This window comes from Oncorhynchus mykiss, chromosome 5, assembly GCF_057628025.1.
Source record: "Oncorhynchus mykiss isolate SJ-2025 chromosome 5, ASM5762802v1, whole genome shotgun sequence".
NCBI lineage: Eukaryota > Metazoa > Chordata > Actinopteri > Salmoniformes > Salmonidae > Oncorhynchus > Oncorhynchus mykiss.
Window position 1 is genome coordinate 12,287,378 of NC_143026.1, and position 25,158 is coordinate 12,312,535.

Sequence of the window (25,158 nt, forward strand, 5' to 3'; positions counted from 1 at the left end):
CCACACTAACACTGTTTGATTTGTAGACTATGTTGCATATTAACTAGTCTTACACTACACACAATGGGATTCTTTTTATTTGAACGCCTCTGACAAATTCTGAAAGTTCTTTGAGAGAACTATCCCTTCAAGCTGTGAACAAAATATTGCACGCAAAGATTCAACGTTTAGAAATCATCAAAGAAACATTACACTATTTGGAGCCAGTGCTGCATTTTTACTTTGTTTTTGACTTGTTTATGTGCTGCCATAGACTTCTACCATGTACAGTTGCCTGTGATGTGACATGACTGTTGATGCCAGGGATGATTTGTCTAAGCAGTGTACTATCAGACAGGAGGTATAGAAAATAGAGACAGAGAGAGAGCAAGAGACAGAGAAAGAGAGAGCAAACTGGTTCCAACATGGCCATTAGCGAAAGGAGGCTTTGGATTCCTCTGAGACTAAACACTGCTAGGGCCTTGATGGCACAGGGATGGGCTTGCACCAATGGCATGCATTGTTGGCTTGGGTTCTTACCCCTCCCTTTTTGCAGTCTTGCCTGTAAAATACTGGATGGGGAAGCTGAAGCGGGGGAGAGGGGGATTTCTGCACAAAGTAGTGCAATATTCAAATGACCTGCTTTGGGTCTCAAGGACTTTGCACCCGACACCCTTCCACCCTCTGTGAGTCAGGCAGGAAGTGGTGACTCAGTGGGCAGTGGACAGGGCCAGTTTGGACCTGTTTTAATACTTTAAGAATGCATCCTTCCCTCCTACTGCCCTCAAAAGAGTCCCGAGAAGGTTTCTGAGATTTGATAGGGCTCATTCGTATCAAAGCATGTCAGATCAGTGACATTTGTGTTTTCAATGTGTGACGCTGATCCGGCCTTTCCACACGCACAGGTTCTTCTGTATCTCCGATGTGATTATTGTGGTATATTTAGCTTGTTGTAATGGTGTGCACAGGGGTGGAATTTAAATGAAAATCTAGTGAAAATGAATTACAGAAATATCTCATTTACGTAAGCGTTCACACTCCTGAGTCAATACATGTTAGAATCACCGTTGGCAACGATTACAGATGTGAGTCTTTCTGGCTAAGTCTTTGCATACCTAGATTGAACAATATTCACACATTATTCTTTAAAAAATTCTTTAAGCTCTGTCAAGTTGGTTGTTGATCATTGCTAGACAACCATTTTCAATTTTGCCATAGATTGTTAAGCCGATTTATGTCAGAAATGTAACTAGGCCACTCAGGGACATTCAATGTCATCTTATTAAGCAACTCCACTGTATATTTGACCCTGTGTTTTAGGTTATTGTCCTACTGAAAGGTGTATTTGTCTCCCAGTGTCTGTTGTAAAGCAGACTGAACCAGGTTTTCCTCTAGAAATGTGCCTGTGCTCAGCTCTATTCTATTTCTATGTACCCTAAAAACCTCCCTAGTCCTTGCCGATGATAAGCATACCCATAACATGATGCAGCCACCACAATGATGAGTGGTACTCAGTGATGTGTTGTGTTGGATTTGCCCCAGACATAACGCTTTATATTCAGGACATAAAGATAATTCCTCTGCCACATTTTTTGCAGTTTTACTTTAGTGCCTTATTGCAAACAGGATACATGTTTTGGAATATTTTTATTCTATACAGACTTCTTTCTTTTCCCTCTGTCACTTAGGTTAGTATTGTGGAGTAACTGCATTGTAATTGATCCATCCTCAGATTTCTTATATCTCAGCTATTAAACTCTGTAACTGTTTTAAAGTCACCATTGGCCTCATGGTGAACTCCCTGAGCGGTTTCCTTCCTCTACAGCAACTGATTTAGGAAGGACGCCTGTATCTTTGTAGTGACTGGGTGTATTGATACAGCATCCAAAGTGTAATTAATAACTTTATCATGCTGAAAGGGATAGTCAATGTCAGCTTTTTTTTATTTTTACCCATCTACCAATAGGTGCCCTTCTTTGCGAGGCATTGGAAAACCTCCCTGATTTTTGTGGTTGAATCTGTGTTTGAAATGCACAGCTCGACAGAGGGTCCTTACAGATAATTGTATGTGTGAGGTACAGAGATGAGGTATTCATTCATGCAACTTATTATGTGACATGTTAAAGCACATGTTTACTCCTTAACTTATTAAGGCTTTCCATAAGGGGTTGAATACTTATTGACTCAATACATTTCAGCTTTTCAGTTTTAATTAATTGTCAAATAAATCCTAAAAACATAATTTCACTTTGACATTATGGGGTATTGTGTGTAGGCCAGTGACACAAAATCTCACAAAATGCATTTTAAATGAAGGCTTTAACACAACAAAATGTGAAAAGAGTCAAGGGGCGTGAATACTTTCTGAAGACACTGTAATGTGCACTTGAGGATCTTTCACGTAGAACGTAGTTATGTCTGTCCTGAATATTTCCATCCAATGTACGGTACCAGGTCTTGTCATAAATAGCCATTCAGCTTCATTCTGGAGATATACTGTGCATCTAGTTAAAGCTTCTTAAATGTTCTGAAAACTGTACTGGGAAAATGAATATTTATCTTAGAAGACTTCAAATGAAACAATAGACAGTAAACGATGTTGAATGAAGCTCAATAATTATATGTGGGGAAACAGTCAGTTGTTTGGGGGTTTGCCACACAGATGCCCCACCAAGGAGAAATTCAGAATGGATGAGAAACAGACTCCAAATCAATGGGAACTGTACCACAGGAGGAAACGTCAGTGGAGTCAGGGGAGTCCAGAGCTTGTCTTCAATTTGGTCCCCTCAGAATGGAAACGATGCCATAACAACCATTAACAGGGAATTTGTTGTTGTTGCGGCCACTTCTATTTGCTGGTGTATATTGATTTATGGTTGAAATATGGTTGAAACACTGTTGACTACTATAAAGATTATATTTTTTTTAATTATGTGCAAAGGTAATATCTTCTGAATGGTTACTTTTGACCACTTTCTTGACATAAAGGATACGCCTGGGGCTTGTGACTCTCCCTTATCATTATTGGTGGCTTGGGATCACAAATAGCAACAACGGTTTTGGAACCAACAATCTGTTGGCTGAATCCTGTCATTCTGGTAAACTATGAAACAAATGCCATAGTGTTTGAGGGAGACGCTTACGTTTTGGGGTTAAATGAGTCAAAATGCTACAGAAATAGAACTTTGGATGATTTGGCATAAGATGTGAAGTCTTGGAGAATGGACATGTCATGGTTTTAGTAAGTTATACTTGAAAACTAAAGTCACTCTTCATATTCTGTAAGTAACATCATGAAGATACGTCAACGTCAGTATGTCTCTGTTATGAAACAATTAAACAGAGTGGCATAACCTACTGTTTGATCTTACCACATCGCACCATGTCGAATCATGACATATTTTTAGGCTACAATGATGAATAGTTTGAGAACTTTTCTTGTGACATTATTTCATAACTCAATGAAGCCACTGACAAAGGCCTTGAGGCCGATATGTAAAGCTTATTTCAAGAGCAGTGATGCTAGCAAAAGCAGTGTGCGGGTGTCTTATGTTTTCATGCACCTGCAAAAAAGATCGCTCAGATGGGCGAGTGCTTTTCGAATTTTGAATAACTCAATGAACAAAAGCATCAATAGTATTTCACGGTCCGAATTACAGGGCTCTGTGTTGTCATCCTCCTCACCGCTCTGACTTTCTCTGTTCTCTGACCCCACCGTGAGGGCATACAAGGTCATTCTTTGGGGTTTGGGTGCTCAACATCATGTCAACTCGGGGCCTCTTAAAACCTCTTTTACAAGGTCATTCTCTGGAATATGTTTGCAATGACTAAAACTAACAAACCACATGGATCCAATGGGTGTTGATGGAAAGCAAATGGTTAGTGAGGATTTTTTTGTGCCGCAGTGTCAATTCATGCTGCGAGTGGATTTATTCGCATACTGTATATTTCTGAAAATATTTTTTGGTGCTACGCATATGGGAATGTTTATGTGGTTTGTATATTTTTATGTTAGTGTGAAGGCAGTGCACTGTGAAGTGCATTTTTAACCTCTGAACTATGGGTTCTGAATTATGAAGGGCCCTCCGAAGGGACTTTGAGTACAGTAGTTAGAGTAGGGTGCCATGAAAGTAAGCTTAATATTAAGCCTGACGGGTGAAATTGAACTTCTAGAAGTATTGACAGTGGAACTTTTTGTAAGGTTACTAAGAACTGCACTTTGAAGAACACTCAAATGGACTCTTTAAGGGAACGTTGTGGGGAACTCCATTGGAAGGTACAGTACCTTCAGAAAGTATTCACACTGCTTTTTCCACATTTTGTTGTGTTACATACAGCCTGAATTTAAAACGGATTCAATTGAGATGTTGTGTCACTGATCAACACACAATACCCTACAATTGTAACGGGGTGAGTGACTGGTTGCCGGGAAGTCAGGCGCAGGAGAGCAGAGATGGGTGATAACAGGATAACTTTAATATACACCCTGGCCCAAAGGCATAGGCGAGACAGCACAAAGCACAACCACGGTAACTTGAACCGGATTAAACAAAACAAACAAACCTAGGTTAGAAACAAACCTAGCGCAAGCCAGCCTGTAGCGTAACACCCTACCCAAAGAACAATTCCACACACAGACATGGGGGAAACAGTGGGTAATATACATTTAGTCTGATGAGGGAATGTCAACCAGGTGTGCGGGAAAACAAGACAAAGCAAATGGAAAATGAAAGGTGGAGCGGCGATGGCTAGAAGACCGGTGACGTCGACCGCCGAACACCGCCCGAACAAGGAGAGGGACCGACTTCGGTGGAAGTCGTGACAGTACCCCCTCTCCCTTGACGCGCGGCTCCAGCAGCGTGCCGACACCGGCCTCGGAGACAGCGATCCGGACGAATACGGTTGAACTTCCGCAGCATAGAAGGGTCCAAACATCCTCCACCAGGACCCAGCACCCAGCATCTCTTCTGGACCGTACCCCTCCCAGTCCACGAGGTACTGAAAGCCCCTCGCCCAACGCCTCGAATCCAGTATGGAGCGAATGGAGTACGCCGGGGCCTCCTCGATGTCCAAAGGGGGCGGAGGAACCTCCCGCACCTCAGACTCCTGGAGCGGGCCAGCCACCACCGGCCTGAGGAGAGGCAAATGGAACGAGGGGTTAATACAGTAATCAGGGGGAAGCTGTAACCGGTAACTAACCTCGTTCAGTCTCCTCAGGACTTTAAATGGCGTGCGGACACCGGGGCCTCACTGCGGTGATGGCCTGCGCTGGCCTTCTATTATTATTATTATTTACCTTTATTTAACTAGGCAAGTCAGTTAAGAACAAATTCTTATTTTCAATGACGGCCTAGGAACAGTGGGTTAACTGCCTGTTCAGGGGCAGAACGACAGATTTGTACCTTGTCGGGATTTGAACTTGCAACCTTCCGGTTACTAGTCCAACGCTCTAACCACTAGGCTACCCTGGCGCAGCACGGCCCGCTGGAGGTGAACATGGGCGGCGTCCCAGGTCTCCTCCGCACGCCTGAACCAGTTGTCCACCTCAGGAGCCTCGGTCTGACTCTGATGCCACGGTGCCAGAAGCGGCTGGTACCCCAGTACGCACTGGAAGGGCGAGAGGTTAGTGGAGGAGTGGCGGAGTGGCGGAGCGAGTTCTGAGCCATCTCTGCCCAGGGCACAAACGCCGCCCACTCCCCCGGCCGGTCCTGACAATAAGACCGCAGAAACCTACCCACATCCTGATTCACTCTCTCCACCTGCCCATTACTCTCAGGGTGAAAACACGAGGTAAGGCTGATCGAGACCCCCAGACATTCCATGAACGCCCTCCAGACCCTCGAAGTGAACTGGGGACCCCGATCAGACACTATATCCTCAGTTACCCCGTAATGCCGGAAGACGTGTGTAAACAAGGCCTCCGCAGTCTGTAGGGCTGTAGGGAGACCGGGCAGAGGGACTTGGAAAAATGATCCACAGCGACCAGGATTATGATCGTATGAGGATTCAGTCTCCTCGCTGCCCGGATGTACTCCAGGTTGCGGTGGTCAGTCCAGATGAGAAAAGGGTATTGAGCCCCCTCAATCCAATGTCTCCACGCCTTCAATGCCTTCACCACAGCCAACAGCTCCCGGTCTCCCACATCATAGTTTTGCTCCGCCGGGCTGAGCTTCTTTGAGAAGAAGCGTACCCGAGCACTGAGAAAGCACGGCTCCTATCCCAGCCTCGGACGAGTCCACCTCCACCGTGAACGCCAAAGAGGGATCTGGATGCGCCAGCACGGGATCCGAGGTAAAAAGAACACTTAGGTGACCAAAAGCCCTGTCCGCCTCAACCGACCACTGCAAACGCACCGGGCCCCCCTTCAGCAGTGAGGTAATGGGAGCCGCTACCTGACCAAAACCCCGGATAAACCTCCGGTAGTAATTGGCAAACCCTAAAAAACGCTGCACCTCCTTTACCGTAGTAGGAGTCGGCCAATTACGCACAGCTGAAATGTGGTCACTCTCCATCTCCACCCCTGAGATGGAAATGCGGTATCCTAGGAAGGAGACGGACTGCTGGAAGAACAGGCATTTCTCAGCCTTGACATACAGGTCATGCACCAAGGTCATGCAGTGGAGTATATCAGAATGTCATCGATATACACCACTACACCCTGCTTGGAAGACTGACGGAGCATTCATCAACCCGTACGGCATGACGAGGTACTCATAATGCCCTGAGGTGGTACTGAATGCTGTCTTCCACTCGTCTCCCTCCCGGATAACCACCAGGTTGTAAGCGCTCCTGAGATCTAGTTTAGTGAAGAAGCGCGCCCGATCGCTGTGGCTATGAGAGGTAGCGGGTAACTGTACTTCACAGTGATCTGGTTAAGGGCTCGATAGTCAATACACAGGCTCCCTCCTTCTTCTTCACAGAAAATAAACTCGAGGAGGCAGGTGAAGTGGAGGACCGAATGTACCCCTGATGCAGAGATTCGGGGACATATGTCTCCATAGCCACCCTCTCCGCCTGTGACAGGGGATACACGTGACTCCTAGGAAGTGCGGCGTCTACCTGAAAGTTTATCGCACAATCCCCTCGACGATGGGGTGGTAATTGAGTCGCCTTCTTCTTAGAGAAGGCGAGAGCCAAATCGGCCGAACACCGCCCGAACAAGGAGAGGGACCGACTTTGGCGGAAGTCGTGACAATAATGCCGAAGTGGAATTTTGTTTTTAGAATTTTTTACAAATTAATAAAATATGAAAAATTGAAATGTCTTGAGTCAATAAATAGTCGACCCCTTTGTTATGGCAAGCCTAAATCTGTTCAGGAGTAAAAATGTGCTTAACAAATCACAAATCACATAAGAAGTTGCATGGACTCATTCTGTGTTCATTAATAGTCGTTAACATTATTTTTTATGACTACCCCATCTCTGTACCCCACACATACAATTATCTATAAGGTCCCTCAATCGATTAATGAATTTCAAGCACAGATAAATTAATAAATGAAACTTTGGATGATGTATCAATATACCCAGTCACTACAAAGATACAGGTGTCCTTCCGAGGAGGTAGGAAATCGCTCAGTGATTTCACCACAAGGCCGATGGTGATTTTAAAACAGAGTTACAGAGTTTTATGGTTGTAATATGAGAAAACTGAGGATGTATCAACAACATTGTAGCTACTCCACAATACTAACCTAAATGAAAGAGTGAAAAGAAGGAAGCTTGTACTGAATAAAAAATCTTCCAAAACACGCATCCTTTTTGCAATAAGTCTGCTTTCCAACAGACACTGGGAGACGAATTCACCAGCAGCACAATACCCTAAATCACAAGGCCAAATCTGCACTAGAGTTGTTAACCAAGGCAATAATTATTGTTCCTGAGTAACCTAGTAACAGTTTTGACTTAAACCGGCACGAAAATCTATGGCAAGACTTGAAAATGGCTATCTAGCAATTATCAAAAACCAACTTGACAGAGCTTGAAATTCTTTTGAATTTTGTACAATCTAGATGTGCAAAGCTCTTAGAGACTTACCCAAAAAGACTCACAGCTGTAATCGATGCCAAAGGTGTTTCTAACATGTATTGACTCAAGGGGTTGAATACTTATCTAATTACGATATATTAGTGTTTTATTTTTCATTAAGTTGTAATAAATGTTCAAATGTTTCTTCCACTTTGACATTGCAGAGTATTTTGTGTAGATCGATGACAAAAAATACAATGAAATCAATTTTAATCCCACTTTGTAACACAACAAAATGTGGAAAAAGTCAAGCGGAGGGAATACTTACTGAAGGCACTGTAAGTGTGTCATTCCCATGGAGTGGCCACTGGGCCACGTTTACACAGACGCTGTACTAATTGTCTAACAGTGAGGAGCTCTGTGGGGGAATAGACTCACCATCCTGTCCCCACACAACAAGCTGTCACTGTGACCGTAGGCATTCTGACGGCGAGAAGAAGTCAAGTACCAGTTTTGTGTTTTTCCCGGTTGTTTTTGCACACACATATACACAGACCCTCACCCCTCACACACACACACACACACACACACACACACACACACACACACACACACACACACACACACACACACACAAATCACTCACACAACAATAGATATAGAAGGCTTGCGTTTCTTCACCAAGTTACCTATTCAAATGTGTTTATAACAACCGACTACGGGAAAGACAGGACACCAACTCATGAGCAGCTGGATTCTCATTTCTGTCTGCTGTCATCTCCAAGGTGTAGCTTCCACCCAAGATGGCCGCCTCCTCCTTCCTGTGGCACTACGCGACTATCCTGCTGGCGGTGATGTGCTGCTTCTTGCCCCGCTCCACCTCCTCCCTCAATCTGGAGGACCCCAACGTCTGCAGCCACTGGGAGAGGTAGGCCAGACACACCCACAGGGGCAGACACACCCACAGGGGCCAGACACACCCACAAGCCAGACACACCCACATACAGGGACACACCTTCTCACAGGTGTGCATTATTTAACACCACCACAGCCTTAGAGTTACACCCTAGAGTTAAGTTAAAGTCTGCGTTGAGTTAAGTTAAAGTCTGCGTTGAGTTAAGTTAAAGTCTGAGTTGAGTTAAGTTCAAGTCTGAGTTGAGTTAAGTTAAAGTCTGAGTTGAGTTAAGTTAAAGTCTGCGTTGAGTTAAGTTAAAGTCTGAGTTGAGTTAAGTTAAAGTCTGCGTTGAGTTAAGTTAAAGTCTGCGTTGAGTTAAGTTCAAGTCTGAGTTGAGTTAAGTTAAAGTCTGAGTTGAGTTAAGTTAAAGTCTGCGTTGAGTTAAGTTAAAGTCTGAGTTGAGTTAAGTTAAAGTCTGAGTTGAGTTAAGTTAAAGTCTGCGTTGAGTTAAGTTAAAGTCTGCGTTGAGTTAAGTTAAAGTCTGCGTTGAGTTAAGTTAAAGTCTGCGTTGAGTTAAGTTAAAGTCTGCGTTGAGTTAAGTTCAAGTCGGAGTTGAGTTAAGTTAAAGTCTGAGTTGAGTTTAAGTTAAAGTCTGCATTGAGTTAAGTTCAAGTCTGCGTTGAGTTAAGTTAAAGTCTGCGTTGAGTTAAGTTAAAGTCTGAGTTGAGTTAAGTTAAAGTCTGCGTTGAGTTAAGTTAAAGTCTGCGTTGAGTTAAGTTAAAGTCTGAGTTGAGTTTAAGTTAAAGTCTGCGTTGAGTTAAGTTCAAGTCTGAGTTGAGTTAAGTTCAAGTCTGCGTTGAGTTAAGTTCAAGTCTGAGTTGAGTTAAGTTAAAGTCTGCGTTGAGTTAAGTTAAAGTCTGCGTTAAGTTAAGTTAAAGTCTGCGTTGAGTTAAGTTCAAGTCTGAGTTGAGTTAAGTTAAAGTCTGCGTTGAGTTAAGTTAAAGTCTGAGTTGAGTTAAGTTAAAGTCTGCGTTGAGTTAAGTTAAAGTCTGCGTTGAGTTAAGTTAAAGTCTGCGTTGAGTTAAGTTAAAGTCTGCGTTGAGTTAAGTTCAAGTCTGAGTTGAGTTAAGTTAAAGTCTGCGTTGAGTTAAGTTAAAGTCTGCGTTGAGTTAAGTTAAAGTCTGAGTTGAGTTAAGTTAAAGTCTGCGTTGAGTTAAGTTAAAGTCTGCGTTGAGTTAAGTTAAAGTCTGCGTTGAGTTAAGTTAAAGTCTGAGTTGAGTTAAGTTAAAGTCTGCGTTGAGTTAAGTTCAAGTCTGAGTTGAGTTAAGTTAAAGTCTGCGTTGAGTTAAGTTCAAGTCTGAGTTGAGTTAAGTTAAAGTCTGCGTTGAGTTAAGTTCAAGTCTGAGTTGAGTTAAGTTCAGTTCATGAATCGCAAACGGATCATTATTGTCACTGTGGACCTTTCCATTCATGAATCGTAATTCAATTAATGGGAATGGAGTTGACCCAAACCCAGATTTAAGTACTTAGCAAGACTCACATTTCTCAACATTGTTTTAGAACAACTTGTTTTTGTTCAGTGCTAATCTCATATCTGTTACATTTTCCAGAGAACCAAATCCATCAAATGTTATTTTTCACATGCTTCATAAAAAAACAGCTATAACATTGAAATTGTTATTTTATGGGCGCTTTCCAACATTACAGAGAGAAAAATAGAAAAATATTTAAAAAATAATAGCACAAGGAATAAATGTGAGCTGTTTCAGGATACTAGGTGTATGTCGCATGTCACTACTTCACAGGAGAGCCATTTAAACGTGAACTTTAGTTTTTTATCAAAATGCATTTAGTTATTTTTTTACCCCCTTTTTCTCCCCAACTTTCAATCTTATCTCATCGCTGCAACTCTCCAATGGAGAGGCGAAGGTGGAGTCATGTGTCCTCCTTAACACCCTTCAGATTAACCCGGAAGCCAGCCACACCAATGTGTCAGAGGAAACACCGTTCAACTGGCATCCGCGGTCAGCCCGCAGGCACCCGCCTCCCACAAAAGCCCCACAGGCCAAACCCTCCCCTAACCTGGACGACACTGGGCCAATTGTGCGCCGTCCTATGGGACTCCCGGGTCTGGGACTCCCGGGTCTGTGGTAATGCCTCTAGCACTGCAATGCGGTGCCTTAGACCGCTGCACCACTCGGGAGGCCCAAAAATGCTAACATTAGCTGGCTCGCTCGTGTATTCTCTGTATGATCTGTGTAGTAATATTATTTCATTTGCATTGCTAGTTATAGCCTAATGTTAGCTAGCTAATGTTGAACCTGGTTGGTTAGCTACCTGCAGATTCATGCAGGGTAGTAACATCATGAGTTGGGAATATGGTTCATTGTTTAGCTAGCTAGCTACATGCCTGAACAAAAGATTCCACTATGCATGTAACCATTTAAATAGAATGTTCATTATGTCACTGTGACAACTGTCGATAGACGTAGCTGGTAAAATAACTAACGAATTTACAAACGCTCAACACCCATTGTATATGGCCGGTGTCAGTAAACATTGGCAAAAAAAAAGCGTAATTCAATTGTTGCCAGCAACACAGTTGCAGACACCAACGCTCTGGATAACATGAAACAGCCTAACCAGCTCTGCTAGGGTGAGTAAATACCGATTAATCAGACGATTTTTTAAAATGTATTTGTAATAATGACAATTACAACAATACTGAATGAACACTTATTTTAACTTAATATAATACATCAATAAAATCAATTTAGACTCAAATAAATAATGAAACATGTTCAATTTGATTTAAATAATGCAAAAACAAAGTGTTGGAGAAGAAAGTAAAAGTGCAATATGTGCCATGTAAGAAAGCTAACGTTTAAGTTCCTTGCTCAGAACATGAGAAAATATGAAAGCTGGTGGTTCCTTTTAACATTAGTCTTCAATATTCCCAGGTAATAAGTTTTAGGTTGTAGTTATTATAGGAATTATAGGTCTATTTCCCTCTATACCATTTGTATTTCATTAACATTTGACTATTGGATGTTCTTATAGGCACTTTAGGATTGCCAGTGTAACAGTATAGCTTCCGTCCCTCTCCCCACTCCTCTCTGGGCTCGAACCAGGAACACAACGACAACAGCCACCCTCAGAGCAGCGTTACCCATGCAGAGCAAAGGGAACAACCACTCCATGTCTCAGAGCAAATGACGTTTGAAACTCTATTAGCGCGCACCCCGCTAACTAGCTAGCCATTTCCCTTCAGTTACACCAGCCTCATCTCGGGAGTTGATAGGCTTGAAGTCATAAACAGCGCAATGCTTGACGCACAACTAAGAGCTGCTGGCAAAACGCACGAAAGTGCTGTTTGAATGAATGCTTACGAGCCTGCTGCTGCCTACCACCGCTCAGTCAGATACTTGTATGCTTGTATGCTCAGTCAGATTATATAAAATAGTAATATCCTCAACCATTTTTTTTAAATAATAATTTTAAATCGGCCAAATCAATGTCCAAAAATACCGATTTCCGATTGTTATGAAAACTTGAAATCGGCCCTAATTAATCGGCCATTCCGATTAATCAGTCGACCTCTAATCAGGACGATAGAGTTACGGTTATATTTGCCAAAGGGAGGGTGAGGGAGGGCCTTGTATGCGTGTATGCGTTTCTGTGTGTAGAGTTAAGGTGATCAAGAGTTTTGTTGCCTTTAGTTGCAAAGGTGACATTGTGGTAAAAATAAAGTCAAACAGATTTCAGTTTCCCTGCATTAAAATCACTGGCCAGAGAAGGGCTGCCTCTAGATGTGCATTTTCTTGTTTTCTTATGGCCCTATACAGTTTGTTGAGTGCAGTCTTGGTGCCAGCATTAGTTTGTGGTGGTAAATAGACAGCTGCGAAAAATATGAATTAAATCTCTCTTAGTAAATACTATGGTCTGCAGTTTATCATGAGGTATTCTAACTCAGGCGAGTAAAAACTTGAGACTTCCTTAACATTAAAGATTGCACACCAGCTGTTGTTAACAAAGCGACACACACCTCATCTTACCCGAGACTGCCAACCCGGTCTAGACGATGTATGGAAAAACCAGTGAGATGTATATTATCCATGTCCTTGTTCCGAGAAAAAATAATATTACAGTTCTTCAGGTCCGTTGATAGGGTAGTCTCGAGAGGAGCTTGTCCAGTTTGTTATCTAGTGATTGATTGTACGTTCGCCAATGGAACGGAGGGTAAAGGCGGTTTATTTGCTCACCAACGTAGTCTTGTCAGGATGCCGGCTTGTTTGCTTCTCTTGCTCCATTGTTCATTCTTTCAGTTCCCAGAGATTATGGCTTGGTCCGGAGAAAGCAGAACGTCCAGAGATTAGGGCCTGTTCTAGAGAAAGCAGAACGTCCAGAGATTAGGGCCTGTTCCAGAGAAAGCAGAACGTCCAGAGATTAGGGCCTGTTCCAGAGAAAGCAGAACGTCCAGAGATTAGGGTCTGTTCCAGAGAAAGCAGAACGTCCAGAGATTAGGGTCTGTTCCAGAGAAAGCAGAACGTCCAGAGATTAGGGCCTGTTCCAGAGAAAGCAGAACGTCCAGAGATTAGGGTCTGTTCCAGAGAAAGCAGAACGTCCAGAGATTAGGGTCTGTTCCAGAGAAAGCAGAACGTCCAGAGATTAGGGTCTGTTCCAAAGAAAGCAGAACATCCAGAGATTAGGGCCTGTTCCAGAGAAAGCAGAACGTCCAGAGATTAGGGTCTGTTCCAAAGAAAGCAGAACGTCCAGAGATTAGGGTCTGTTCCAGAGAAAGCAGAACGTCCAGAGATGCCAACTCGTTGAAGTAGAAATTGTCATCCAAATCAAGGTTAGTGATAGCGGTTCTGATATCCAGAAGCTGTTTTCGGTTATAGGAAATGATGGCAGAGACATTATGTACAAAACATTTTTATATCAGCGAAAAAAAACACAAAATGGCAGAATTGGTTTGATTTGATTTGATATCATATTAATTTTGCAATTCGTGTGATATGCTACGAATCCAATTTGTGCAACATGTTACGAATTTGTTGTGCTTAAGATCCCGGAGTCCATCTTTGAGGGAAATCCATTAAAACAGATTGAAAAGAACAAAGGTGGAGGCAGCTTTCCCAGCTAGATTCACTTTCACTGGCTAATCTGGAGCAACAGCTGCAGCCTTTCAGGAGCTGAGGGGGAGAGGAGAGAGAGAGGTTGCAGAACAGCTCCCACAGACTGTTGGGGCAAGTGTGTGTGTGTGTGTGTGTGTGTGTGTGTGTGTGTGTGTGTGTGTGTGTGTGTGTGTGTGTGTGTGTGTGTGTGTGTGTGTGTGTGTGTATGTGTGCGTGCGTGCGTGCGTGCGTGTGTGTGTGCGCGCGTGTTTTAGAGCTGGGACGATAAACCCAAAATTATCGACACCGATCACTTATCGCAGGCATCGTTCATTATGATAAGTAGCCTATAGTCGAGAAATGTTCATTAATGTTATAAAGCTATTGTTCTATTTATCGCTATTGCATCAATTCAATTGTTGTCTTAGGTCTCTCTTTATGTGTTTTGTCCTATATTTCTATATATATATATATATATATATATATATATAAAAATATCCCATCCTTTGGCCTTTTGCCTTTTGGTAGGCCGTCATTGTAAATAAGAATTTGTTCTTAACTGACTTGCCTAGTTAAATAAAGGTTAAATAAAATGTATTTTTGGGATATGGATATGGATTTTTTTCTGTAGTGTGTATATGTCTGTGTGCCTGTGTGTGTGAGTGACCATGCAATTCACCTGTCTCCTCACATCCATTTCCTGTCTGATTCAAATTGAATCAAAAGGCCAGTCATGTTTGCACTTTCTCGATCAATTGCACGTTTTATTCAATGTTATTGATGTTCTCATTTTGGGTACCATCTTTTTATTTCCTCTGAGAAGTAAGTAACCCAAGCGTTCCTTAAAATCAACACGTGGCTGGGAATCTTGTGTCATTTTGGTGCTGTCTTATGGACTGTATACCCCTAAATTAAAGACCTTCTTTTTTAAGGCCTCATATCAGGGGAACTGTAAGTGGCTAACTTATGCAATTATTGGGCACTAGGAATGTATGTTCAGACAGTCACATAGTATATAGTAAGTTTTCCAAGAAATAAAGGAAAAGTGAACGCTAAAGTGTTAAGTACTCTTTAACTCAGGGGTGGGCAGCTCCAGTCCTCAGGCGCCTGATTGGAGTCACAGTTTTTCCCCAGTCCCAGCTAACACACCTGACTCCAATAATCACCTAATCATGATCTTCAGTTTAGAATACAATTGAATTAATCAGCTGTGTTTACTAGGGATGGAGAAAAAGTGTGACACCAATCAGGCCCCCTGCGTAACTGCACGTGGTAGTTATTTTTCTACATAGGTCATCCCAACGCTTTACTCTGGTTAAAGGCCTATCTGAAAAGAGGTGTGGCTTTGTCAAGTTGCACTTTCTTGAAATAGTGCACTTTAAGTTGATGTTTCTCAAATTTGTGAACTTTAACGATGGAACAGAACTAAACAATTTAACGTTCTTAAAAGGCACTAAAAGGAAACATCCTTAAGGTTTTGGGCAGCCAACTCTCATTTCATACGACTCTTCCATTCCTACATTGCGTGTCTTCCAAAAAGGCCTGCGGTCACAATTGCTCACATGCATGTCATAAGGGAGCCATTGTCACAGCCAACAGTTTTCTTCTATGCGAAACATTCTATAATCCTATTTGTAAAACCCTGTTATAAATCTGTACACTGGAAGAGTCGTGACAAAATACGAGGCCACACACAGCACAGGGGCTGTTTGACCCGCTATACCCACCGCTGAGTCGGTGAAAGATGTTTGATACTTAATCCCAGTCAGATACACAAGCAGCCTAATGGTGCCGTTATTAAACCACTTAGTGTTTAGCCTAGTGCTTAGCCTAGTGGTAGCGGGACCATAAGTTATGGGACCACACGCAAGACATGTTGGGTCCGTGGTGAGCGCTCGTGTGTGTTTGTAACTCCCCCCCTTCTCTCTTCCTTTCTAACGGACCCCCCCTCCCTCTTTTTTCTTGCTCTTCCTCTATTCCACTCTTTTAGCTACTCAGTCACCGTCCAGGAGTCGTACGCCCACCCCTTTGATCAGATTTATTACACCAGCTGCTCCGACATCCTCAACTGGTTCAAGTGCACGCGGCACAGGTGAGGATGGAGTGGTCAATGGAGGGATGGAGTGTGTGTGCGTGCATGCATGCGTGTGTGTGTGTACATGTGCACGTGTGTGTGTGTGTGTGTGTGTGTGTGTGTGTGTGTGTGTGTGTCACTGAGAATGATAATAGGTTAAACCAAGTCAACAGCAATGATTTCCATAACAATGTATTTTGTTAATAAGTACTGTAAGCTCCATAAAGAAATAGTATGTTTGTAATTAGCCAACTTGTGCACCATTAGTAGATGTCTATTCACATTTCTACCTTAGGAAACACAGTGGAGACGATAAACTATATTCCCCATACTGACCATTAAGTGTCTGTGTGTCTTAAGGGTGAGCTATCGGACGGCCTACCGCAGAGGAGAGAAGACTATGTACCGCCGCAAGTCTCAGTGTTGCCCCGGATTCTACGAGAGCAGGGAGATGTGTGTCCGTACGTATCCCTCCACCCTATCTGCTGCCATTGAACACATCACTCTATTCCTATCTGCTACCATTGAATAGAACCCTCCTCTCTATCTGCTACCATTGAACATACCCCTCCTCCCTATCTGCTACCATTAAATGTATACCTCCTCATCCACAACAATTTAACGTATACGTCCACTCTATCTGCTGCCATTGAAGTTATAACTCCTCCCTATCCACAACATTGAAAGTATCACTCCTCCCTATCCACAACAGTGAACAGTATGTAAAGGAGTGCGTAACTAGCTGTAGGGAAGTCAGGCGCAGAAGAGCAGACATGGGTGGCAAACGGAACCCTTTATTGAGGCGAACCAAACATGGTACTAAGAAAACTAAGTCACTAAGTCATGGCAGCACCTCCCCTTGATGCGCAGCTCCAGTAGCATGCCGACACCGGCTTCGGGGATGACCCGGAGGGCGAGGCGCAGGGCGATCCGGCTGGAGACGGTGGAACTCCCGCAGCATTGAAGGGTCCAATACGTCCCCCACCGGGGAAAATTTTTGTCCACGAAGGCTTGGAAGACTGATGGAGCATTCATCAACCCGTACAGCATGACGAGGTACTCATAATGCCTGAGGTGGTACTAAATGCTGTCTTCCACTCATTTCCCTCCCGGATACGCACCAGGTTCTAAGCGTTCCTGAGATCTAGTTTCGTGAAGAAGCTGAGTGCATTGACTCAATCGCTGTGGCTATGAGAGGTAGCGGATAACTGTACTTCACAGTGATCTGGTTTAGGGCTCAATAGTCAATACATAGGCGCACCTTCTCCTTCACAAAAAAATTTACTTGAGGATCGGGTGATGTGGAGGACCGAATGTACCCCTGATGCAGAGATTCGGAGAATGGTGCCGGCTCACCTGGGGTGACGCCAGAGTGCCCTGCCTGCTGCCTTGACCCCAGAGGAACCAACCCGACACCGACCGACAGTGTGACCTCTGCGGCCACAGATGGTGCATGTGAAGTAACCTCCTCTGGTCTCCCTGAGTGCAGCACCTCCAAGCTCCATGGGTATCGGAGTGGTGGTGCTGGGGGATGGAACTGACAGATCTCGATCTGGACGTCCGCGGGTAGCCAGCAGCTTATCCAGCCGAATGGACAGGTCCACCAGCTGGTCAAAGGTGAAGGTGGTGTCCCTGCAGGCCAACTACCGATGGACGTCCTCGCGCAAGCTGCAGCAATAGTGGTCGATCAGGGCCCTGTCGTTCCATCCAGCACCGGTGGCCAGGGTCCGAAAGTTCATCCTCGAAGTGGTCCAGTGCCGCGTCTCCTTCTCCCCACATAGCGTTGGCCCACTCCAGAGCTTTCCCCGATAGGCCCGAGACGAGGGCGGACACCCTCTCACGGCCCGAGGGAGCTCAGGTGAACGGTCGCCAGGTATAAATCCAGCTGCAGCAGGAAACACTGGCAGCGTGCGGCCATCCAATCGTACTCCCTGGGAAGTGTGAGACGAATCCCACTGGAACCGTGTGTGGAGGGGGTGAGTATTGGAGACCCCTGTTGTGCTGGTGGGGGCGCTGTAGGGACTCTCTATCTCTCCATGAGGGTGGCCACCTAAGTCCTAGTAGATGGTTGACCCTATGTATTATGACGTGACTCAAACTGCTTGCTCACCAGAGTCATACAGTATATGATATGGATATCGGTCATCTGTTGACGGTCATCTGTTAATCTCTGTGTGGTTGAGTAGTAACATCTCAAAACTCCTATTAGAGCCGAAGGTTGTGGTTTTGCAACCCACCTTGGGGAAAAACAACATAGAGGAAACACTGATGACTGTTGTGTCCGCATGTGGCGGGCAACCGACCAATCGCCACCCAGAAGCAGAGCTTGTGTCTCAGGAGTCAGGAACAACAGGTGCGTAGCAGATATACAGAGGGGCCCCAGAGGTCGAGACAAAAACAACAACTGACACAGCAACAGGAGAAAGCCATAAAAACAAACCTACATTTCAACAACCGCCTCACAACAAACCCTCTGTCTGTGTAGAGAAAACGCTTGCCATCACATTGTGAGCAGTTGTACAACTGACACTACTAGAGGAGTAGTTATTGTCGGATTTATTTGAACTTCTTTGATTTTGTGCCCGGTAAGTGTGGTTATTAAGCAGTTGGATTGAGTCAAAAGGATTAAGTCAAAGTGATGTTAAGCAATGATAAGCTATGAGGCTAAAAGTTGGACTGATAGTCACTTCCCTTTATCGTTGGTGAATCAGCTTTTGACTCGACAGAGTGGATGTGAGAATGTGACCGCTCGGGGCTCAAAGGGAACTTTAGTCCGGGCTCTATAGAGGTACTGTTGTGTGGTGAATACAGTAAACCACAATCACATGCTGCCCTCTGATTTCCCCAGTTTCCTCCTCCATCAATAGACTTACAGTCTCCCCGGGTGGAAGCCATTTAGTGTCAAATATCAGCTGAAATACATGGTACGTAATAAATGAGGACGTAAATGTAAATGAAGACAGATGGATACAGATGTTAAGATGTAACAACATCAGCTTTGTTAGAATACATTTATGAGTTAAGTTAATATCATGTAATGTTATTTTTAGATTTTAATAAGATTGAGTACAACCGAGTTTCATTTTTAAATATGGGAATCTTTTATCTAGTCCAGTGGTCTGAAAAATGTGCCCCCGGGGAGCCATTTTCTGGCCCGCCATCTGAATTAACGTGGCCCCAATCTGTGCTACCATCACTTGCCTCTCAGATGATGTGGTCCTTGGTAGTTTAGTTGGTAGAGCATGGCACTTCTATCACCACGGTTGTGGGTGCAATTCCCAAGAGGGAGTAGTATGAAAAAAATATATGAAAATGCATCCACTCACTACTCTAAGTTGCTTTGGATAAGAGCATCTGCTAAGTTACTCAAATGTATTTGAAAATATATTATGTTGGGGAAATAAGAACTCAAATTCATACACAAAATCAGTTAATTCATTGTTAGCACTATTTAGTCAATTAATCAATTGCTGTAGTGTGTGAATGTAAAAAAATGTTTGATGGCGTCATTGTTTTTGACTGCTCGTCACTCATGACCTCAGTCATGAAACCTTTTACAAACACAGACTGTTTCAATGACATCACCTATGGAATCTTTAACAACCACTGTTTCAATGACATCACCTATGGAATCTTTAACGACCACTGTTTCAGTGACATCACCCATGGAACCTTTAACCCCCACTGTTTCAGTCACATCACTCATGGAACCTTTAACCCCCACTGTTTCAGTCACATCACTCATGGAACCTTTGACCCCCACTGTTTCAGTGACATCACTCATGGAACCTTTAACCCACACTGTTTCTATGACATCACCCATGGAACCTTTAACCCCACTGTTTCAATGACATCACCCGTCGGTCTGACGTTACGTTCGTGTACATGTTTTTTTGAACGTTGTGGACCAATCATGTCCAGCCTGAAGTCTCTGTCCCTAATGAATTGGATCCCATTCTCCCTGAAATTCTGATTGTCTATTCGGAACATGGGTTTAATTGTAATAGTTTTCTTTCAAATACTTTAGCTGCGCTTGATTGAGTTTGCCCTGTTTAATGGAACCAAATTGCATAGTCCCAGAAGTGCAAACCACGCCCATCTCACGCTCCAGACAAGCTCAATCAAACCCTTCTTATGATATTGTTGTTATCGGTTCAGGAATCTGTATTCCTTTGATGTAAATCTACATGGTTTTCCTGGGAGTAGCAATGTGTTCTAAAAGCCACTAAAATCTGACCTTTCTTTCCTCTTGTTTTTCCCTCTCTCTCCTCATCCCTCCCTTCTATTTCCCTGCTCCTCCTCATCACTCTCTCCAGCCCACTGTGCCGAGAAGTGTGTTCATGGCCGTTGTGTAGCCCCCAGCACCTGCCAGTGTGAGCCCGGCTGGGGGGGCCCCGACTGCTCCAGTGGTGAGACTCTACAGCTGTGTCTGTCAGTCTATTTGTCTGCCTGTCCGTCTGTCTGTCTGTCCGCCTCGGCCTGCCTACACACACACACACACACACACACACACACACACACACACACACACACACACACACACACACACACACACACACACACACACACACACACACACACACACACACACAGGCACAAAGACAAACACACACACAGAGAAAGAGAGAGAGTAACACACAAGCAGGCACAAAGACAAACACACACACAGAGAGATAGAGAGTAACACACACGCAGGCACAAAGACAAACACACACACACAGAGAAAGAGAGAGAGAGAGACAGAGAGATAAACACACACACACACTAACAGGCGTTTTGTCTCTCAGCTCGCACATAGTGTGACTCTCTCAGACCCTACTGCCAATACACACTTCCTCCCTCACACACACCAGGCTCGTCCACCCCTCTGATTTAATTTGGGCACACTTGGGTTTGCTTTTATCTTGAACGTCCGTATTTGTTACGACGTGAATGTGACATGGGTGAAGTCACCCTATTTTTGTTAGTCTGGAACCGCTTTGATGTATAAATATGGACGTGACACCCCTTCAGCCACGTTGTTTGTACCCTGATCCACAGCTGCAGACAAAGTGGGGACACCGTGTGTGTCAGCATCCCAAATGGCACCCTATTTCCTATGTAGTGCACTACTTTTGACCAGGGGCCTATGGGCTTTTTGCTAGGTAGTGCACTACATAGTGAACAGGGGGCCATTTGGGACACTTGCCTGTGAGTTGTGAGATTGCCAGGTCTTCTTCTATGTGCTCTGTCTGAATGGCGTCACACTTCAAGGCCTTTGTCTTTGTTAGCCAAACGGCAGGGCAGAACTTCCACTCACTGCCTTCTCTTTCAAGATGGCCAGCATGACTGCCCTTGGAGTTATAGCATGCAATTAGCGACACCTATCTCCTTATAAATATAGCTTATTTTAGATTGTCATTTGAGGAACTTTGGGATAAAGTTTAGATTATGAAATGTTTGGGTTTTTAGACTTGTTTTCTTGATCTAGAATGAATGTAGAGCAAATTGTGTAGGGGGGGATAGTGATGTTATCAGATTAAAAAGTCTCCTCTTTCAGTCTCTATTGAAACAGGTGTAAGGAGTCTATGAGCCCTGTGTGTGTCTGTGTCTGCGTGCATAATGCGTGGGCGTGTGTAAGTGTGTATGCGACTGTGCGTGCGTGAGCCTCCACACATGTGTGCGTCTGTGATTATATTAGGTGCTCAAGCATTGCTCCCCCGCTGTCTCCAGTGTCCATCGTTTAATAAAGGGGCTTATTGTTGTGTCTGGAGGCTGGGACCTTATTGTTGTGTCTGGAGCCTGGGAATCCCTAAGGACCTGAACAGGCCTGACTAATCTGTCTGATGGTGGGGAACCAGATCCTAATATCACTAGTCTGGGATCTGACTGGCTAACTGGACCAATGGTAAAAGGTAAGGAGATATGGCCATAGATAGGCTTGTAGCGCTATATCACTTAAAACCACTTGTGCCTTACCTAATGGGATCAAAGTGCACACATTTCTCCAAAGTTGCCCTGTTAGATGAAAATGAAAATGTTATTGTTACTGCTAGGCTATTCCTAGGCTATTCCTGGGCTATTCCTGGGCTATTCCTAGACTATTCCTGGGCTATTCCTAGGCTATTCCTAGACTATTCATAGGCTATTCCTAGGCTATTCCTGGGCTATTCCTAGGCTATTCCTAGGCTATTCCTAGGCTATTCCTAGGCTATTCCTAGGCTATTCATAGGCTATTCATAGGCTATTCCTAGACTATTCCTAGGCTATTCCTGGGCTATTCCTAGGCTATTCATAGGCTATTCCTATGCTATTCCTAGGCTATTCCTGGGCTATTCCTAGGCTATTCATAGGCTATTCCTAGGCTATTCATAGGCTATCCCTGGGCTATTCCTGGGCTATTCCTGGGCTATTCCTAGGCTATTCCTGGGCTATTCCTGGGCTATTCCTAGGCTATTCCTGGGCTATTCCTAGGCTATTCCTGGGCTATTCCTGGGCTATTCATAGGCTATTCATAGGCTATTCCTGGGCTATTCCTAGGCTATTCCAGGAACTACATTTTTACACTTTACCTTTATTTACATTTAAGTAATTTAGCAGATGCTCTTATGCAGAGCAAACATATATTTATATTTTCATACTTTTTTTTCCTGTACTGGTGCCCCGTGGGAATCAAACCCACAATCCTGGCATTGCAAGCACCATGCTGTACCAACTGTAATTTTTGTAAAGTTATGTTTTGTTAGGATTTGGAATTATTTTGACAGTATGAGAATGATATCATTCCGTGAGTATTACACAGCCACGGTGAGGGGTCCTACTGGCCGTTGGTCTGCGCCTGGGGCCACCACACGTGCTCCTATGATTACTGTAACTAATCTGTATTGACTGCTTGGTTCATGGATCAATAAGAGTAGCCAAGGATAGCCCCTCAGGCCCACCCCTGGTGGGTGTGTTTGTTAACAGCTGATTAGCTCAAAGTCTGTTTTCACCCAAACCATCCAATGAGTCAACTTGTTTTATTAGATCGATGGACATGGGAGAGACTGATGAGGAATGTTTTCAGTTATTTGTTGTCTGTGAAAACACAGTAACATCTCTATTTGGAATGCAGTATATTTTGTTTTGCTGTGTTACAGGCTACATATTCTTCTAAAAGCATGCTGTTTCAGGATATAGTCGCTTTGTACGATAAATAATATAGCAAGATACAATAATTGTGGTGTAATCTACCCAAATATCCATCTTACTGCTTTGAGATCAGAGTCAACTCATTGAGTGGAACGGTCTAAGGCTAAGCCAACCAGTCGTGTTGAGAATGAATATCAATTTCCTTTTTAAAACCAGGTCTTAGCTGCATTCAGTCTCTGTTTTGGGGGCCCCCCTTGAGCCAGACTCTCAAAGGGGGTGTGGGTCCCGTGCAGTATCCTAGTACCCTATTCAATATCCCCCTAAGTAAAATGACTTTTCATTTCCTCTTGAGCCTTAAAAGCCAGACTTATTGTTGCCTTATTGTTGCCTCTAGTTTACGGATCGACGGACCCCAACAATATGTCTGAGGCTTGTTTTTGCTGTGTGGGGTTCAAGAACAAGAGGAAAAGGGAGTACGCTAAATCTCTTTCTTAGATTAAAAAGGAAGTGTGGGAAGAATGAAAGAGAGAAATTGTAAGGATGGTAATGTAGGAAATAACCCGAGGGTCTAGCTCTTGTGATTTCACAGTAGACACATGACATCAACAACCCAACAACCCAAGATACTCAGGAGGGACTGTTTCATTTTGTCCATGACTCTTGACTTGTCTCTTATCTATTCACTGGTTTTAACATAAAACCTGTCAAAAGACCTTAACTCAATGACCCCCTCAGAAAATGAAGCGATGCTAACCACTACTTAGCACCACTACATAGCGCTCAACGCCCTCAGAAGATTTGTATCAAATGTATGAAAACAATCTAACCTTTAAATGAAGCACTAATACCCAGCTGTTTTCGAATATCCCCTTTCAATTCCAAGACCCCACAATTCACAGAAACCTCCCTGTCTCTTGGAAAATAAAAGGTATTAATACCTTGCGCTGAAACTCCATATCCACACAACGGCTTGGTCATAAAGTGTCAGGCTTTTGTTTACGAGACAGGAGAGAGTTAGTTAGTTAGCTCAGAGGAGCCTGTTTGGCTGGTGTGGATTATATGCTGTATTAGGATCATCTAGGGCAGTCTGGGCACACACAGTGAGGAACAATCAGACACACACAGCTGAAGCCATTAGTCTGGAAACAGTGTGTCAGGTGTTAGGTTTATGTGGGTTGGCTTTTAACATGGAGATGGAGGTTGTGTTCCAAATGGCACCCTATTTCCTATTTCACTACTTTTGACTACAACCCTATGGGCCCTGGTCAAAAGTAGTGCACTGAATAGGGTGCCATATGGGATGCACTGTAGCCTATTGTGGCTCCTCTTTACATTGAACTGTACTTCACTTGGGAAATGATAAGCCTGCAATAGGGAATTTACATTAGCTGTCGGTCTCCTCTTATACTTTCATACTTGATATATGCCTGATTTAACAGGTGTTGTTTTAAGTTATTACTTTACAGCAATGGTTGAATATATATTTCTATATTTTCTGTATTGAACTTGGCTTGAGTGGCTTAGAGTTTGGACACCTAAACCCAAAAAATGTGCAGGAAAGAATTTGGTTCAATCTGGTTAAATCAACATTGTTTCCATGTCATTTCAACAACAAAAAGTCTGTGTGATGATTTTGAATAAATGTGGAAAACTAATTGGATTGGCAAAAAGTCATCAATGTAAAGGAATTTCATCTTTTTTTTCCACCACTTTTAACCAAAATGTAATTTACATGGTGATTTTTTGTTGTTGTTAAATTCACTTTGAATTCACGTTACTTAACAACTCAACCAAATTGAAATCTAAGAGACTGTAACGTTAGAGCATCCCAGTAGTAAGTGTGTTTACTGTACAACTTCAACAGTTCACTTGATATACAGTGAGTGTACAAAACATTAGGAACACCCTCCTAATATTGCGCCTGGCACCTACTACCATACCCGTTCAAAGGCACTTCGATCTTTTGTCTTGCCCATTCACCCTCTGGATGGCACACATACACAATCCATGTCTCT

General features: G+C 43.6%; 1 protein-coding gene across 4 annotated transcripts in view; it reads left to right on the forward strand.

Moving 5' to 3' along the window:
• megf10 (multiple EGF-like-domains 10) overlaps positions 1-25,158 on the forward strand; it is a 104,437-nt gene that overhangs the window by 17,802 nt on the left and 61,477 nt on the right. For 3 of the 4 annotated variants that reach the window (XM_021601689.3, XM_036976788.2, XM_090233733.1), the window contains exons 2-5: positions 8,733-8,875; positions 15,950-16,051; positions 16,394-16,494; positions 20,350-20,442. In XM_021601689.3, coding sequence (XP_021457364.3) covers positions 8,751-8,875; positions 15,950-16,051; positions 16,394-16,494; positions 20,350-20,442 — 421 coding nt within the window. In that variant the 5' untranslated portion in view covers positions 8,733-8,750. The remainder of the gene's footprint in view (positions 1-8,732; positions 8,876-15,949; positions 16,052-16,393; positions 16,495-20,349; positions 20,443-25,158) is intronic. The other variant, XM_021601691.3, reaches the window with a different exon arrangement.